At 41.7% G+C, this 16,128-nt stretch overlaps 1 protein-coding gene across 2 annotated transcripts in view; it reads left to right on the forward strand.

The window, feature by feature from the left end:
- Nucleotides 1–14,576, forward strand: part of LOC140316802 (nuclear factor of activated T-cells, cytoplasmic 1-like) — a 61,968-nt gene extending 47,392 nt beyond the window's left edge. For both annotated transcript variants that reach the window (XM_072394778.1, XM_072394779.1), the window contains exon 10: nt 12,733–14,576. In XM_072394778.1, the coding sequence (XP_072250879.1) occupies nt 12,733–12,788 (56 nt within the window). In that variant the 3' untranslated portion in view covers nt 12,789–14,576. The remainder of the gene's footprint in view (nt 1–12,732) is intronic.
- Nucleotides 14,577–16,128: the final 1,552 nt, after the last annotated feature.

A 16,128-nucleotide genomic window follows, 5' to 3' on the forward strand; every position in this document is an offset into this window, starting at 1 on the left:
ACTTTGATTCGGATTTTGAATGGGTTTCATGTTGCCATATGGCATAAATATATGCAGTGAGATTGCTACCGTAAAGATTTTTGTCTCATTTTTTCACTATTTCACCAAGTTGTCTTGAAAGTAACACAGACTGGACTTTTTATGCAGGGTAATTACCTGACATCAAACGCAAAATGGTCTTTTTAGAAGTATAAAATCAAATGTAGCAGAGTAAAGCCACAAGGCACAGTGAATGCTTCCCCGTCCAGACACATTTGAGTCTATTCATTAAAGCTATATTTCTTCAGTTCATCATACGTAATGTTTTTCTTATAGTTTCTCCTGACACAGCCGTTTAAAGGCCCGGTTTATGTGGCTCACATTCTGAGGTTGAGGAAACACGCGTTGAAAAGCCACCGAGCCACATGGATCACAGCAGGTCAGGACTCAGACAGGGCCTGTGGCTTGGCTGGGATCTTCCAGTGTATATCTGTGATCATGGAGCTACCACTTCATGCCAGACTCCCTCATTACTGAATCATAATATGACAAATGTCAGTGTGGTTGACTTTTCTGACAGATTGATCACTGAGTGAGTCTGCTTCCCCCAGAAGGCTCTGAGGTTATCTGTGCCTTGGCAAGGGCTTCGTTTAGGCTGCCTCATCCAAGCTCTTATCCGTTTACTTTCTGGCTCGCGCTATTTGATCTCAAAAGCTGTTTTTGACTTTCATTGTTCAGGAACAAAACTAGCTTTTTATTTTCCTTTGGAAAGTGTAAAAGTCAGTCCCCTTCAGTGATTTCAGGGATGACTGTTACTGTGCTGTTCAGTTTGTAATTAAAAGAGCATTCAGTAAACTCCACAAATGCTTACACTTATATTCACTACTACTGCAACAATGTTTCTCTACGAAGACAACAGCAAGAATGCTGCACCGTCACAGAAACCATAAATTTGTCTCGCATCTTGGATATTTGCTCCTGGCATTAGAAAATATGAGCACATGGAAAAGTCATACAATGCTAAACACCCAACAAGCTCAGTGTTTTTGCCAAAAGACAAGTTTACTTTTTGGAAGGAGGTCAGAGGTCAAGATCAGCTTCTGGACGGCAGCCATCTAGCTCATAATGTGTCAAGCACAAAGACACAAAGAGTTGTGTGTGGTTCCAAGGGGAGGGGGCGGGAATCCTGTATTTGGACATAATAACCACAGAGAGCTGCTTGCTCCAAGCAGTTGTATTTATAGAATATAAATACCTGCGGCATCAGTAAACAGGAGCAGGTCTCCAGACCAGACCACTTAATAACAGCTCCCCATCTGAAATTCGTTAGCTTAGTGAAATAGTATCCTGTAGCGACGGATGTCAACAGAGAAGTCTGGTCCAGCCTGGTGGGATGGGGAAAGCCGTCGGGTTTTGCAACTATTGGCACAAATACCTAAGAAAGTAGAGGATGGGAGGGAGAGAGATACTGAAGGGAGGAGGAGGTAGAAGTATGTGTGCAACTCTGAAGAAGTGAGAGTAGAATCGGTCACAAGACTTAAGATCAAATACAAATGTTCCCTGTTTTAGTGGTATCACCCTCTGACAAATCATTCAAGCAAAGTTAGTAAAAAATGCAGCTGGCAGAAATAACGAATAGGCAGAAAAAAAGGGATATGCTCTCACATCTCACAATCTTTATTTTAAAAAATGTGTATTAGAAAGAAGTTTTGAGTGACGGGGCGGTGATTTTTTAAAGGCTTTATTAGTAAGAAATCTGTTGCCAAACTGTATCTGATGCACCTAAAATAAAGGGACAACCACAAGTCATGAGTCGTGGTTGTATGTGTTTCATAGTTTTTAGACTTTAGGGTCAGGAGATTCTCATAATTTCCTCACATCCAGGAATATTCAGCGAGCATGAGGAGAAGCAGGTCAGCCGTAGAGAAGAAGGAGACAGAGACACAGACAGACTAAAAGAGAGAGGGGAAAATTTGAGGTGGAAGAAAGTAGCATGCAATCTTGGTGATTTTCCCTGGCAGCATCTCTCACTGCCCCTGTTCTTTATTCACGCATGTACGTGCACGTGCACACACACACACACACACAGGGAAACACACAGACACTATGCTCTTCTTTCTCGACAAAAGCTGTTAAAATCAAAACACTAAAAGTTGAAAAGAGGAAAACACAGCCAAAGAAAAAGATCCCGTTTTCTTCCTCTCCCACCATTGGCTGCGTGCAGCGCAGAGACTTACCACGCAGCGGGTGAACAGCTTTACTTCAGGGGAGGGAATGAACATAACCACTGAACTGTAAGTGTCCTACTGTCGACACATGACCCTTGGCAGTTATAAACCTCAACTAGTCCCTCGACTCTTCGATTGTACTCAGCTGAGCTCAGTTTCCCTCAAAACATCATGTGAACAAAAAGAGAAATCAAGGCACCGAGAAATGAAACTTTAAGCTAAGTTCCTTTGATGATCAAAAGAGGAAACTTTTGTTTATTGGTAAATGTATTTACAATTCTGTGATTGCACACGCTCACATACAGTGTTAGCAGTCACGCTGTAACACGCTGAAATGTTAAATATAAGAATATCTTGAGAAAAGATGGAATTAAGAATTGCTTTGGTATGGCTTTTTGATGATATATTACTACTACTAAATGCTTTCCTGATTCTTAAAAAGTCATTTCTTCTTTCTAGAAGAAGACAACCCAGTTCAGGTCATGTAGTGAAACAACGGTGTGAAAATATCACATACATTTTAATCAAGGTACAGCAGGCCTTTGATTCTTTGAAGGTATTCATGTGGCCATGTGGCAGCTCCACTTCTGAGCCACAGCAATTGTAAAAGCTGTAAGATTTGCAACAGTATGAACAAAAGCAGGTGAAAATGGGATCCTATGATTTACAGGTGACAGAAAATGTCTCTTCCACACCTGCCGTCTCTGGAAGAGTAGCCCTGTCTTCACCTTCGACTCAGACAGTCTGGAACTGCATAGTCTCCAGATGAATGTTACTTTGTCTGTCTATGGAAATCAAAGCGAGACTGAATGCATTGGAAAAGAGATAAATGGAACTGTGGCCAAGTTTGCCTCTCTCCACCTTCCTTCTTCTTCTGTGTGAATACGTCTGTGATGTGCCCTGAGGAGACCTCAGCCTCTGTGCGTATGAATCCCAGCCGTCATTGAGGATTTAAAGCTGTAGGGCAGCTCTCAGGGTCAGCAGACAGAGTCTTAATCAGATCCCTCACAGCTTCGGTACAGAGTCGGAGCGCCGCAGGGATGTTGAAAAGAGAGAGGGCATGTTCTTGTGCGCAGCAGGAACCTCTGTAAGATTAAGTTACCTCTGCTATACTCTTCAGTGCCTATATCGTGACTTTAGGATGAAGCCTGCTAAAACCTTCTGTCCAGCTCACCAAGATGCAGGATCAGTGAAGATGTTACTCTCATCATATCATGCGATCCAAAGCTGTAAAACAACCGATAAGAGACTAAGGTTGCCAGTTTGAGTTTCGGAGAGGAAGTTCTGATCCCACGTGTCCTGTTTGCTGATGTTCTTCTATTTAGGTGGAATAAAAAAAGACTTGAAGTCCTGCAAGGCTTTTAGTCATGAACAACTGTACCAGTTTGGTTTGGAAACAGCCACAACTGTTCTGCTTTGGCATCCCTGCAGCAGATGACAGTAAGAGAGCTTGTGATTTTTCAGGGATGGCAAAACAGAGAGGTTACTCGAAGGCCATGACATGCTGTTAGACACACACATCGACAGAACACTAAACAACAGGAAAGAGCCTCTCTGAGCCATGTATCTGTGATGGATAGTGAAGGATAAGGCATGCACTGAGGTAACTCTTTTTGGACATGGAGACCTCTCTATATATGAATAAAAGAAAACAGTTTTTAAAGAGGCAGCAGATGATTTAAGATGCACATTGAGAATGCTGTTATAAATTGTATTCTGTGCAGGTGCGCAGCCAAGTTCTCACCCAAATGGCTGCAGCTTACAAAATTTTGATTGTTTCAGTATGCTTTACACTTTCTGCCACTTTCAACCATCAACCATCAACTGTCTGAATCAGCCTCCGCTGGAACATTTGTTTCCTAGTCCAGAATTAATCACTCCGAGTTTATCAGATGGCTGAGTTATTTTACCATAAACCCACAGGTAATGAGCCATGCAAGGAGTTTTGATCTGACTCCGTTTCATATCTCCTCCACTAAGATATATGTGTTTTGCTCAGTTGGGTGCATATTCAGACTCTGGTGTTTGCTTTATGCTTCATTTATTGTGTGAAACAGAGCTTTTGATTTCGCAAATTCCCCAGTCATCAACCATACACACAGAAGCTCTTTAGCCTGTTACTTTTGTGCTCGTTTTTGATAAACGCAGATTATCGAGATGTGTTGTGGGATTCTTCCACTGCAGCAGCATGAGCTCATTTTAATGCAATCAAGCTAAGCTGTGTAATCAGAAAATTTACAAAGCACAAGTTTGGAGCCTAGTATTCGAGCATCTGCCCTGCACTTGCAGGGAAGTTATTTCATCCTTTTCATTTCTTTTGAGGTGCATTTGCGAAATGCACCTCATTCACAGTGCTTTTTTTTCTTATATTGGCTGGATTCATTTCTTTTGGTGTTGTTAATAGTCCCGTCTGTAACGACTGCTAGATGAATTCAGAGGAGATGGCGTTAAGGGCGCTGGAGATTAGCTCCATGTAAACACCTCCCCCTCATCCTCCCTGGAGACCGACCTCAAGCACACACACCCGCGGCCTCCTGGGTGCAGGAGGAAATGAGAAGGGGGGAGGAGGAGGAGGGGAGGGAAGTGGCAGGCCCACAAAGAGAGACAGGGTGAGGTGAGATTGGGAGAGGCAGAGCACGCCATGCAACATCAAAGACAAAGGTTCTGCCCCACTACGGCCAAAATAAGCTTGCCAGTGGTGGGGCTTTCAGTAAAAGTTGTTGTCTTTAGATTTCTAATTTGGGATACCGCTGTTTTATTGTTCCCATGCCTTTCTAGTAAATTTGACGGTTTAAGCGACTGTAAACTGGGCCAGGCAGAGAGCGAAACTCTCCAGGGTCATGCCATTTGGTTTGGCAGGATGTTCGATTCATCCACTACAGAGAGGCACGAAGCCTATCCTCTGAAAAGTGAGACAATTCACTCTGAGACTCACAGGTGGTCTTCATTTCACCCCTTGAGAGTTTTCAGAGTCAGTTGTCAAGGTTGCACCTTCTCCCTCATCCAACTCAGCCAGGAGCTTCACAGCAGACACGCTGACTGGAGACCCGACGGCTTACAATGGCCCAGTGTTTGTGTATCACTTCTCTCTTTGCATCTTTGCACTTCTTCTTCCTCTTCTTCTTCACTGTCTTTTTCTCACTCGTCAACCACGGTGCAGGTGTAGTTTCAGAAGTGATACGTGGGTGGAGTGCAAATTAAGGCAATGGTTACCCCACCCAAAGTAACAGTTAAACAAGCAAACATACAAAACAAAAATGTATATGTGCAGTTTCTTGCATTCACATGTTTCAGTCAGTCAAGCAGATGGCACTTTGTAATGGAATTACTTAAACCAGCTCTGCAAATGTAGCCTTGTCTTTTAGCACAGTATATGTACCGTCTTACACATTAGAACCCCATGTGATTTTCAGATAACCACTATTTCAAATGTATGTAAAGAGAGTTTAAACAAGTCTGTCAGGGGATAAATAAGAATATGAGATGCCAATTTAATTAACTTAGTTTCAATCCCATCGCGTGCAGGACCGGCGCGCTCTTCCTAATCACAAGTAGCATTAAAAACCACAACAGGAGTTCTTGTTTGAAAGGTAGAAATACTTTGGCAGGTAGAGGTATATGTAAAGGGCTTATGCACCCTGTTAAGATTCAGCTCAGCACAGATGGGGGAAAAATGCAGGTTAAAGGCACAGACAACAAGTAAATGATCATTCAGCCTTATGTTGCTAACTCTAAATTGACATGCAGAACTTGTTTGTCATACATGAAGAATGCTTTTAACTTTACTTGGGATTGTTTCGGGCTTTGATATCTGAGGCAGTTTTTTTATAATAGTTGGGATTCGTTTTCCGAACACGAGTCTGGCTGACATTTCTTTCTTTGAAATTTGGCCCGTGCTTTATCTCACTGCCTTAACAGAGATGAAAGTTCAGTTGCAGCATGAGAGATGAAAAAACGTCTGCAAATGTCTGTACATGCTCATTTGTAATGCTAACAGACATCAGTGAATGTATAAACATTTTCTTATCAGCTCCTCTCTCTTAGCAGCTGGACAGTCTGCTGATCCTGTTTAGAGAAACTTTGTGAGTTACTCAAACGCAAAAATAAGATGTTGTGGGTTAGCTTCCGCTCTATCCTGGCTAGCACAGCAGGAACATGCGGCTGTTTCAGGTAGTCGTAAAACCTCTCTTCTTGAGGTAAATGCAGCTTTCTCGTAGACTCTTGCTCTGCAGCACCATCTTTTTTTTTCTTTCTTCACTTCATCCTCCTGTCAGTCGTGGAGAGTGAGTGTTTCCACATGGGAGTGCCTGGGGCTTCACACATCAGCCTAGCTGTGCAGATGAAATATACTGTCTGTACATATCATCACATCATTAGGCCCAGAGGGATCCCTGCGATGGATTAGAAGCTGTCAACCTGCAAGGCTCAGATGAATTTATGAAGCACTTTATCACGATGAAGCAGCAGCGGAACGCTTTGTCTCTTTCCATTTGGGTTTATCGGCGCGAATAATGATTGCCTCTCCCTCCGTTTCACTCCTTCCCTTTCACTCACTCCATCTTGACTTCTCGCTCTGCGTCGTCCACGTGTGTGTTTTGACCTTTGGCCTCGCTCCTTATTTTTGATGCTGCTGGTTATGAGCAGAAGATAAGTGATGCTGTCCGAGCTGCTTGAGCCGTGCGTGGGAGGCGGCAAATTGTCCATTAAGTGTTTCTGCTGTGGCCGAGAGAAGATTTGATATAGCTGGGAAACAAAAGTAATATGTAACAGGAAATTCAATTGTCTCTCTCCGGCAAGTTTGAGCTTTGGTTTGGCTTCCCCACCAAATCAATTTCACAAGAAAACACGAGTTCAGATGAGGTTTAACTCTGAGTCTGCCTAACAGCCAGACTGCTTTTACCCTCTCTTGCTCCTGCACAGATTTGAGTGTATCAGTGTTTACATGAAAGAACTTCTATGACTCAGATGAACTTCCCCACATGCTGCTGAGTCTGATTACCACAATAGAAGGAAGCTACCTCTTATTTCTCACAAAGCTGCTGCTGTACTGCGGGAGGTACAAGCAAGCAGAGGAAATATTCCCCTCTGCTTCACTGTGAAGGTCCTTGACCTTAAGACAGCTGCAGTTAATACATGTTGTGAAAGTAAGAGGAGTTCAGGAAGGTGCCCTCCACTCCTTCTGTATCAAGAGACTCTTAGTAGGAACAAAAGTTGCTTCCAGGAAGCTGCCACTACAACCTCAAGTTCAGAGGTCATGTTTTGGATAGTCAGCTGAGGGAAGCCGGGGTGAGGTGAAGTCAGCTCTCTGCCTGGTCTTGGCCAGTCAGGCCTGACTTGACTGCAGGGGATCGTGTTACAACAGCAAGAACCTCCAAGAGGCTCTCAGGCCTCGAGGCTCCGTTTCTCTCCAGACCACAGGGTATCCTCTGCTCTCTAAGGAAGTCCGGCTGTTATCGAAAACCAATGCACAGCGCTCGTCTCTAACAATGCTAACTAAATCCCTGGTGCGGGTCAGGTTCACTCTGAACTCTGAGAGTAACTAAATGGAGTCATAACGCCCATACTTGAATTACTGTATAACAAAGGAGTCAAATTGTAGCATCATACTTATTTATGCTTGTATTTGTCTCAGATATCTAACATAACATGTTCATTGAGTGCTCACCAAAAGTATGCTGACATTAGAGTTAAAAGTAGATCAAAACACTGCAATGGGGCAAACATATTGGCTTGCTTTTACTTTTATGTGATTGATATGTAGATGAGTTAGAATGTGAATTTCTTAATATGATGCATTAAAACAGGACATGGGTGCAGAGACAAAAACAGAGATTCATCCTTTGAAGTAAGTGCCTTTTTTGAGAGTTAATGGTTCATAGGTAAGCGTTAGATGGCTTAACAAATAAAAAACACATTCCTCTGAAAATGGTCATGGAGTGACTGGAGTGAAAACGATTGAAAAGTAGCTAATGCCCAAATAAAAAGTTTAAAAACCTTCAGATAGTCTGGAGAACTATTTCTCAAAACCAATTTAGAAGATTACAAGAACATCTGGCTCCTTGGAAGCAAAATATAACTAAATGAGGGGTGGCTCAAGACTTGCACAGCTCCGTATTTTGTGCATTCTTGTCTCTTGGGGTATTAGAATCCAAAAAAAGAGATGAAAACAACTATTAATCTCTACAAATTCCAGCCTCTTTAACAAGACAGGTATTAGTATCCATTTTTCAATGAGACTTTTGTGCTGTGCAGTCTTTTACTCTTCTGGTATTTATGTTCCAGTCATCGAGATGGAAGCTCCAAACCCTGTTGCTGTGGTTTGTACATGTACATTCATGAGTTATACGCCCTGCATTAGGCTGTTTCTTCTGACTAATATCTGGTGCAACACGACCCTGAGAGTTCCCTAGAAGAGTGTTATTTTTGTTCTTGCTGCTCTGGTAGGTCTTAACCTGTCACCGGTTAATGTTATGTTGTTTATAAAAACAGCAGGATTTAAACTGGACATAATTCTCCTCTTAGCAGGTTGAAGCACATCATCTTCCATCACAGTTGATACAGACAGGTTATTCTAGCAGGGTCAATGTTTATTCAGCCAACTGTCACACCCAATGGAGACTGGGGTTGAGCAAAAAGCCACGCTCCCTGCCAAGAAAGACCGGCAAGCCCTCACAAAAGAGTTGAATTGTCTATTGAACTGTTCAGCTCAGCTTACATCACAGTAAAGTCTTATTTTCATGTCACTCTCGCATCGGCCTAAAATAGATCTCCCAGCCGCCCGGCCCCAGGTATAAGTCCTGACAGGTCGGGACTGCTGTGGCTTACTGATTGCACTGGCAGCGCAGCTAATAAAGGATGTCGCACTGTTTAACTAACGCTTGGAGGGCACGTGTTTTGTTTCTTTTTTCTTTTTTGTCAACAGGGGAATATTTGGAGCTCAGTTTTCCGCTGTTTTTGTTTATTCATGAGAGGGTATCCTCCCAGTTACAGCTTTCCATTATTAACCTGGGCAAGTTGAAAAAAAAAAAAAAAAAAAGAGGAAGAAGTTTCCATTGCTGCTGAGAGAGACGCAACACCGATGTGCTTCAATATTGTGTAACGTAACATAACATGGATTTTTTTTTCTTACAATATAGAGATCATTAATAGTGGAAATATCACTGTGGAAAATTACACCGACTGCAGTTTACTGATTTGACCATTTAATATACCCCCACCCATCCACTTTACGCAAGGGGCTGAACTTTTGAAGCCAAATTCCACTCAGAACAAAATGTTCCCCTGCTCGTCTGACTGCCTTCCCCCTTACTGCATATTTGTGGTTATCTAGTCACTTTGTGGAAGGTGAGACAGACTCAAAAATACAAAAGACGTCATACGAAAATTAATCTTAAATGGAAAGACAGAGCCTGATCTCAGTTCCTTTTCTTCAGTGAAAGTTTGTCTTCAGAACAAGATTAGAAGAATTCTGCTTGTTTTGCAAAACCCATTTCTTCACTCATAGTCATTACCTGTGCGGGGGTTTACCTGTCAGCCATTCAGGTTCTTCAGAATGTCCTCATTTCCCAGAAATTGTTGCAACTAAATAGTGACATGTGCGGCATCATTAAGCAGCTATATATAGCATTTTGGTGTTGTCTTGTGGTGCAACAGTTGGCCACATCCTGTTTCTAAAATTTTCACGTTGTCGACAGAGCACAAAGATGAAAACACAGGGGCCAGTGTCGTACCTTTCTTCTCTTGTTATCACTCAGTTTTTTCAGAGTGGAACATTGCTGAGCATGCCAATGGAAAATATTAGTTTGTAATGCACGGCAAAATAACACCACAGCTAACATGTGGGTGGGGGATGTGTCACTATTTTTTTTTATTTTTACAATGACTGAAAATTAGAAAGGAAGCCACTGCTTTCAGTTTGAGAGAGACAAAGGGAACATTTGTGGCTTCTTGCTGCCAAACTGTCGGGTTTTCCCATCTCCAAAACTACCTGGAGCTATTTTCTCACCTCTGCAAATAGGGCTGAGCAGCGACATTAAAGCTGGATCATTTTATTGTTGCATGTGCCTGTACTTCCTTTGTGTCCTGCTTTGGCTGAACTAAAAATAACCTCCGCGTGTAAATGCCTGTTTAGGCCGGAGTGGAACAGGGTTGAAAACAGCCAGCAGTGTTGGCACAGGTTGAATTTTTCCAGTGGGAGTTCCTCCTGATGAGGGAGGTGAGTCCCAACCAACCTGTGTGTGTGTGTGTGTGTACGTGTGTGAATAGATGGGTGTTCCCATACAGAGAGCTGGGCATGAAAACTTTGTTAAAAGGATTACACATTATTTAATAATTTGCTTATATATACATATATATATATATATTTCTAATTTCATGGGTTATAAAAAGGTTTCAATACTTCTGTCATGTTTCAGCACTTAATTCACTTATGTCATGTGAAAGAGAAAGGGCACCCTGTCACTTCTAATGTTTTATGTATCAGGACATCCCTCAGACATTCTGTTGTACATTTCCTGGTGTGCTTGGGATCATTTACTTGTTATATGACCCAGTTTTGGCCAAGCTTTTAGATTTAGGATGGATTTGTGCAGGTCTCCTGTAAAACAAGCCCAAATCATTACCCCTCCACCTCCATGCTTGACAGTTAGTGTGAGGAGTTTGTGTAGATCTGCTACCTTTCAAGTTTGGTGCTGTGCATTATGACCAAACGTCTCCTCAGTCTTTGAGTTTGTTCAGGTGAAAATGTGCACCGTGTTGAACTGTGCAGCCATGTTCTAGAGTAACTTTAACCCTTCTTGTTGGCAACTCTTCCAAACAAGCCATACTTGTTCAATCTTTTTCAAAATGCACTGTCAGTTAGCATTTTAACATGCTAACTGAGGCCTGTAGAGTCTGAGATTAAGTTCTTGGGATTTTTGCAGTTTCTCTGACCTTGTGTTGAACTTACTGGGACTTCCACTCTTGGGGAAGACTGGCAACTGTCTTTAATGTTTTCCATTTATGAATAATCTTTCTCACTGCAGAATAATGGACTCACACCTGAATGTTCCAGAGTACTTACTGGTGGTCAATTAATCGAGCACCTGGCTGCGAAGGACCAGATGATCTTTTATTACTTTGGGATACAAAATGGGTTTCAAATCATTGTAGTGCTGTAAGAGGAATAATCAGCAGTATGAGAATTGTTGAGAATTAAAATGGACTAATTTAGTGTTGTTTTCATCTTGATCTTTGCTGATGCTTTACAATTTGCCAAACATTATCTAGCGATAGCAAACTGCAGGTCCGCTTTGAACCTCAGAGTGGGTGGACTTCCTGTCTCTGGTTACGCCAGACTCTTTCTCACTCTCCGTCTGCATCAGGCCGCGTTATCATTCCGAGCCCTTCAACTATGAGGCTTCTTGTTTGTGTCGAGCCACAGGTCTCGGGGTCCTCGCCATCTTCTCAGTCACTTCCCTCTGTTTTGCCAAAGAACACAGAGCAGATAATCGAGGGGACTGATCCCTGCCTGCCCAACTGTGGGAAAAGCGCGGGCACAGGAACTGGTGCAGGAAAGACAAGACGATGACTTAAAAACAGTGATGTGTGTACAGCACCGATATGAGTTAGTAATGACATTGATATGTTTGGATTGCAGCTACTGATATCCAGCATTTGTCAGCTTGACCAAAACTATGCCAAGTATTCACTGTGGACAGATTGCATGCTGTCAGTTTTAAGCCTTTTTTATTGAAAGAAATACAGAGAAAATGACGTAATCTAATAAAAAACACATTTTAAATACTAACATTTACCCAGTTATAGAGTCACAGGGTACACTCACTTTTGAACACAAGTTAGGCTCTCCTCTTGTACTTCCCGAAACATTTTGTCAACATAATGCCTTGTGCTTTCCTGCTCAACAGTTTGGCACAAAACACAGACTGAGCAACTGCTTCGAAGACCACCATTTTTTTAAGAGACAGGAGCTAAAACAGACGGTGGCAAGAGTTTACCAAAAAAAAACAAAAAACGAACAGCAAGCTTTGAACTTTAGATGTACCAACACAAAACCTAACTGATAAAGGCCTTTAAGCAAAGTATAGACACTACCAAGACTTTTAGCCTAGTCAGTAAGGTAGGGAATCCATGTTATTTCTAGTACCTTTTTTGCTTCAGAAATTAATAATTGCTTCAAATTAATAATATCTTTCTGTGTTGGGCAAAACTCCTAATTACCAACAGAAGCTTTCTGATAAAGTTTGAAACCAACCAACTGATGCCATCAGTTTTATACCTTTATACCTTCACACCTTATAGTCTGTTGATAGCTGTTAGATCGGGCTGAGTGACATTAACCATTGCAGCTAAACTAATCTCAATGTGTGGAGTAAGTAGATTGATCTTAAGTCGTTGGATCCAAAGCTGCCAATTTAACCTCTTCAGGTATCCAAACTGATAATACTACAATCGGCCATAATGATCTGAAGTCATATTCACTGTGATTGGTCAGTAATGACAAGCTATTTCTCTTTTGTCTCTACAGTTAACGAGATCATCAGGAACGACCTCTCCAGCATTTCGGTGCACACTCATGCGTAGACATCCAGATGTCTTCTGCTGCAGCGCACACACACACTCCGACAGCAGCGATAACCACATGAGGACAGAAAAATCTAGAGATCCAGATAATGAAGAAAAAAGCTTTGACCAGGATCTCCCCCCAGACCATCGTCGCCATCAGCTCCTCTTCACTCAAAGACTCGCTGCAGACTCACTGACAATCACTGGCAAGCTCTATTTGAATAAACAGGTGAATGTTACATAAAAAAAAGAAAAAGGGAAGTGATATCAGGGGCAAAGTATGTGACTACACTTGCCTTAATTTACAGCAGATGTGCTTTAGTGGACCAAGCAGCTCAATGAGACTGAATTACTCTTCTACTCTTCTACAAATGACAATCTTGATTTCGAGTGTGATCCGTATGTCAATGCATGGACAAGCTAATGGGACAATAAATGTCAAGCTTCATCACTTTGACTCATTTGTTTGTGCAGCTGGTCAGTAACAACCAAACTGGTGCCTTACAGCAGTGATACTGACAGCAAACAGCAACAGCAGTTACACAAATGAAATTGAAGCCCAAAGCAGAAGTTTTTATATGATGTTTTTGTATCATTTCAATGATTTGTTTACAGGGAAACAGAATAAAAGGCTGGGAAATATGTAGGGAGTTTGTGAATACATTTTAGTTTGACTTTTACTGCTTCCTTATTATTATCTTTGTTCACTTATACTGAATGTTATGTATGATATTCTTTTGTATAAAAATGTCTTTGAAAATATGTATGCCTTATGCTTATATCCTTTTTATTTTTTAGCTTTCTGCTTTTCCCTTTTTCTTCCCTTGATATAATTTTTTTAGCTTGTCTTCTACCCTGCATTATGCTTTTCACCTTAGTGCCTATTTTTAACAGCATTTTCCGGTCTTCCAGTCCTCCACCCTTATTGTGGCATAATAATGTAAAGACAATCAGAGAAAATGAAAAATATATCCTATGACAACAGTTCCTGTTTGTAGGGGCTTATAAAGGCAGGTTTCAAGGATTCTGTGCCCCCCCTCCCCGCAATGAGATAGATGAACAACGGTATGCTTACCTGCTGAATTGAAATGAGAATACAGAATACTCCTGGACAGTTTATGTCAGTTACTTCTTAAACTTCAGGTTTGCATGTAAATAGGCACAGGGGTTTTCTAAGTGCACCACAGGCTTGGTTCAACGCATCATCTGGGTGATTTTGCTGAGGAGTCGGCATGACTGTTACTTACAGCTGGCAATAATTGATCTGAGTAAAACCAAAGGATTGTATCTTTGGTGAAATTATTGTCCAAGTTTCCTTCTTCTGTCTGAGACTTTAGCGCAGAGCGGTTTCCCCGTACAAGAAAACATGCACTTTACCGCTGAAACAGAGCAGACCAGACCAAATATCGTAGAGTGATTTCCACTGTCGTGTCACAAACATACTTCAACTCTTCTTCCACAACACTGCAGTTGTTGCAGCGTTTTGTGTCTTTCGAAGCATGCACACAGTACTAATGTTGTGGATCATTTAGCTAATAGTAGTAGCTTCCACAATGGCTTCCTAGAACAGTTTTTGGACATATTCTATAATAGCATGACTAAACCATATGAATAAGGTTTCTATTTTGTGCCTTACTCTCTTTCGCTGCAACTGCGTAATGCTTTCCTGTGTTGGCACAAGGTGAAACATATTTCTCTTTAATATGAAATATTTATGAAAACTGAAATGTGTTTTAAGTGCATTTAATTAATGTGTTCTCCAAAACTAATTAATAAATGGCATAATGGTGACCATAAATAACAGAAGTCTTGGTTTTATATTTACACTTTTTCAAGTATATATATATAATTGATTTTGTCCAGTGAACTTGTTTCAGTTTGACATCAGAAATCTTTGGCTTGCACGGGAGCATTTTGCCTTAATTGGTTGTTTAAGTTGGACAGATTCATGCAGAAGTTTTTTTATATCATGACTACAAATAAACCTGAATATAAAATATGTGTCTAATACTTCTTATTTGTAAACAAGTTTAAGAATGTTTTCTGTTTAGGTTTATAAAACATAAAAAATGCCGTATTGTTGCCTTTTCACTTTTCAGTAATTACTTATCTGAGGTGATACACTTTGAACCACAGCTACTGAATCACCACTGTAGGCATGAAAGCAGTGTTGTCTGGCATTGGCTTCTAAATACTTTTCTGCAGTTTTCCACCTTATACATTTTCTGTTTGAATGGGACAAGCCTCTGATAGGACCATTCTGAGCAGAGGCCTGCATGTTTTCTGGGGAGAACTGTTCATGGTGGGTAGTTGTGAGTGAAAGAGCTCCTCACCCTGGGAGCTGTGCCACACTCCTATGTACCACCTGTCAGTCCTAAAGACTATTTCCATTCTGCGAAGTTATGGAGCTCCCATAGTGACAGAAGGCAGGCCTAGGCAGTGCTCCCCTGTACTAGCATGATATGCCCGAAATAGCCCCACTATTCACAGATGTAGTCGCACCCTTTTTTCCTGGCACCGTGTACTTCTTACCTTAGTCTTCCTCTCACAGCACCATCCCCTCACACACAGAGGAGAGATGACTGCAGGGACGTAGTTTTACTGCTGAAGTAAGGTTCATGTGGAGGAAGTTTTACAACACATGTGATATACATACACCGATTCACTCTTAAAGCAACGACTGATGAAAAGCAAATTTTATATTCAGTCCAGAACAAAATCTGCTTCAAGTGCCACTCTGGTGATTATTAAGCCCTTAAAAACTCATTTGTTTTCTCAAAATATTACATTTCTAAGATCTGCCACAAAAAAGAAAGAAAAAAGACTGCTTATGGTCTCTAGTGAATGTTTTAATCAAAAAGCAATTCACAAGAAAAGAAAAGCTAAATATTACAAGATCACATGCAAGCCCAAGCCTTCAAAAGCTAACATATTTACTTTCTGTGGTTTTCAACAGTAAAAGGCACTGCTTGCCCGCCAAGAGCTCTGGTGTGCGAGCTCTTGGCTGAGGCGGTGAGCAGACCTACCTCTTGGCTCCCAGCTGGCTAGTTCTCTGGTGAGCAAACCCGGATCTCCAGAGCCTTTGGGATCCCTCAGCTGGGAGCTGTTCATTCAACTGAGAGCTGTTGTAGCTAGCTTGGCTAGTTTGTGACTCCAGATTATTTTCCATAATTCCTGGTGGAGCGCTTTGGAGATCGTGTTTAGTTTGCGCTAAAGCTAGTTTGGCTTGCTAAGGAGTGCACAACCTAGAGACCTCTCAAGCTGTTGGTCAAGTTAACCTAAATAGGCCAGTTTATCAACTCTTGAGGCTACGTCAGCTGGCCGAAAGCCTTGGCGCTTTGCTTGGCCTTGCTGTCTT

The sequence above is a fragment of the Leuresthes tenuis genome, unplaced genomic scaffold, assembly GCF_036924035.1.
Source record: "Leuresthes tenuis unplaced genomic scaffold, fLeuTen1.0.hap1 SCAF_10, whole genome shotgun sequence".
NCBI classification, from domain to species: domain Eukaryota; kingdom Metazoa; phylum Chordata; class Actinopteri; order Atheriniformes; family Atherinopsidae; genus Leuresthes; species Leuresthes tenuis.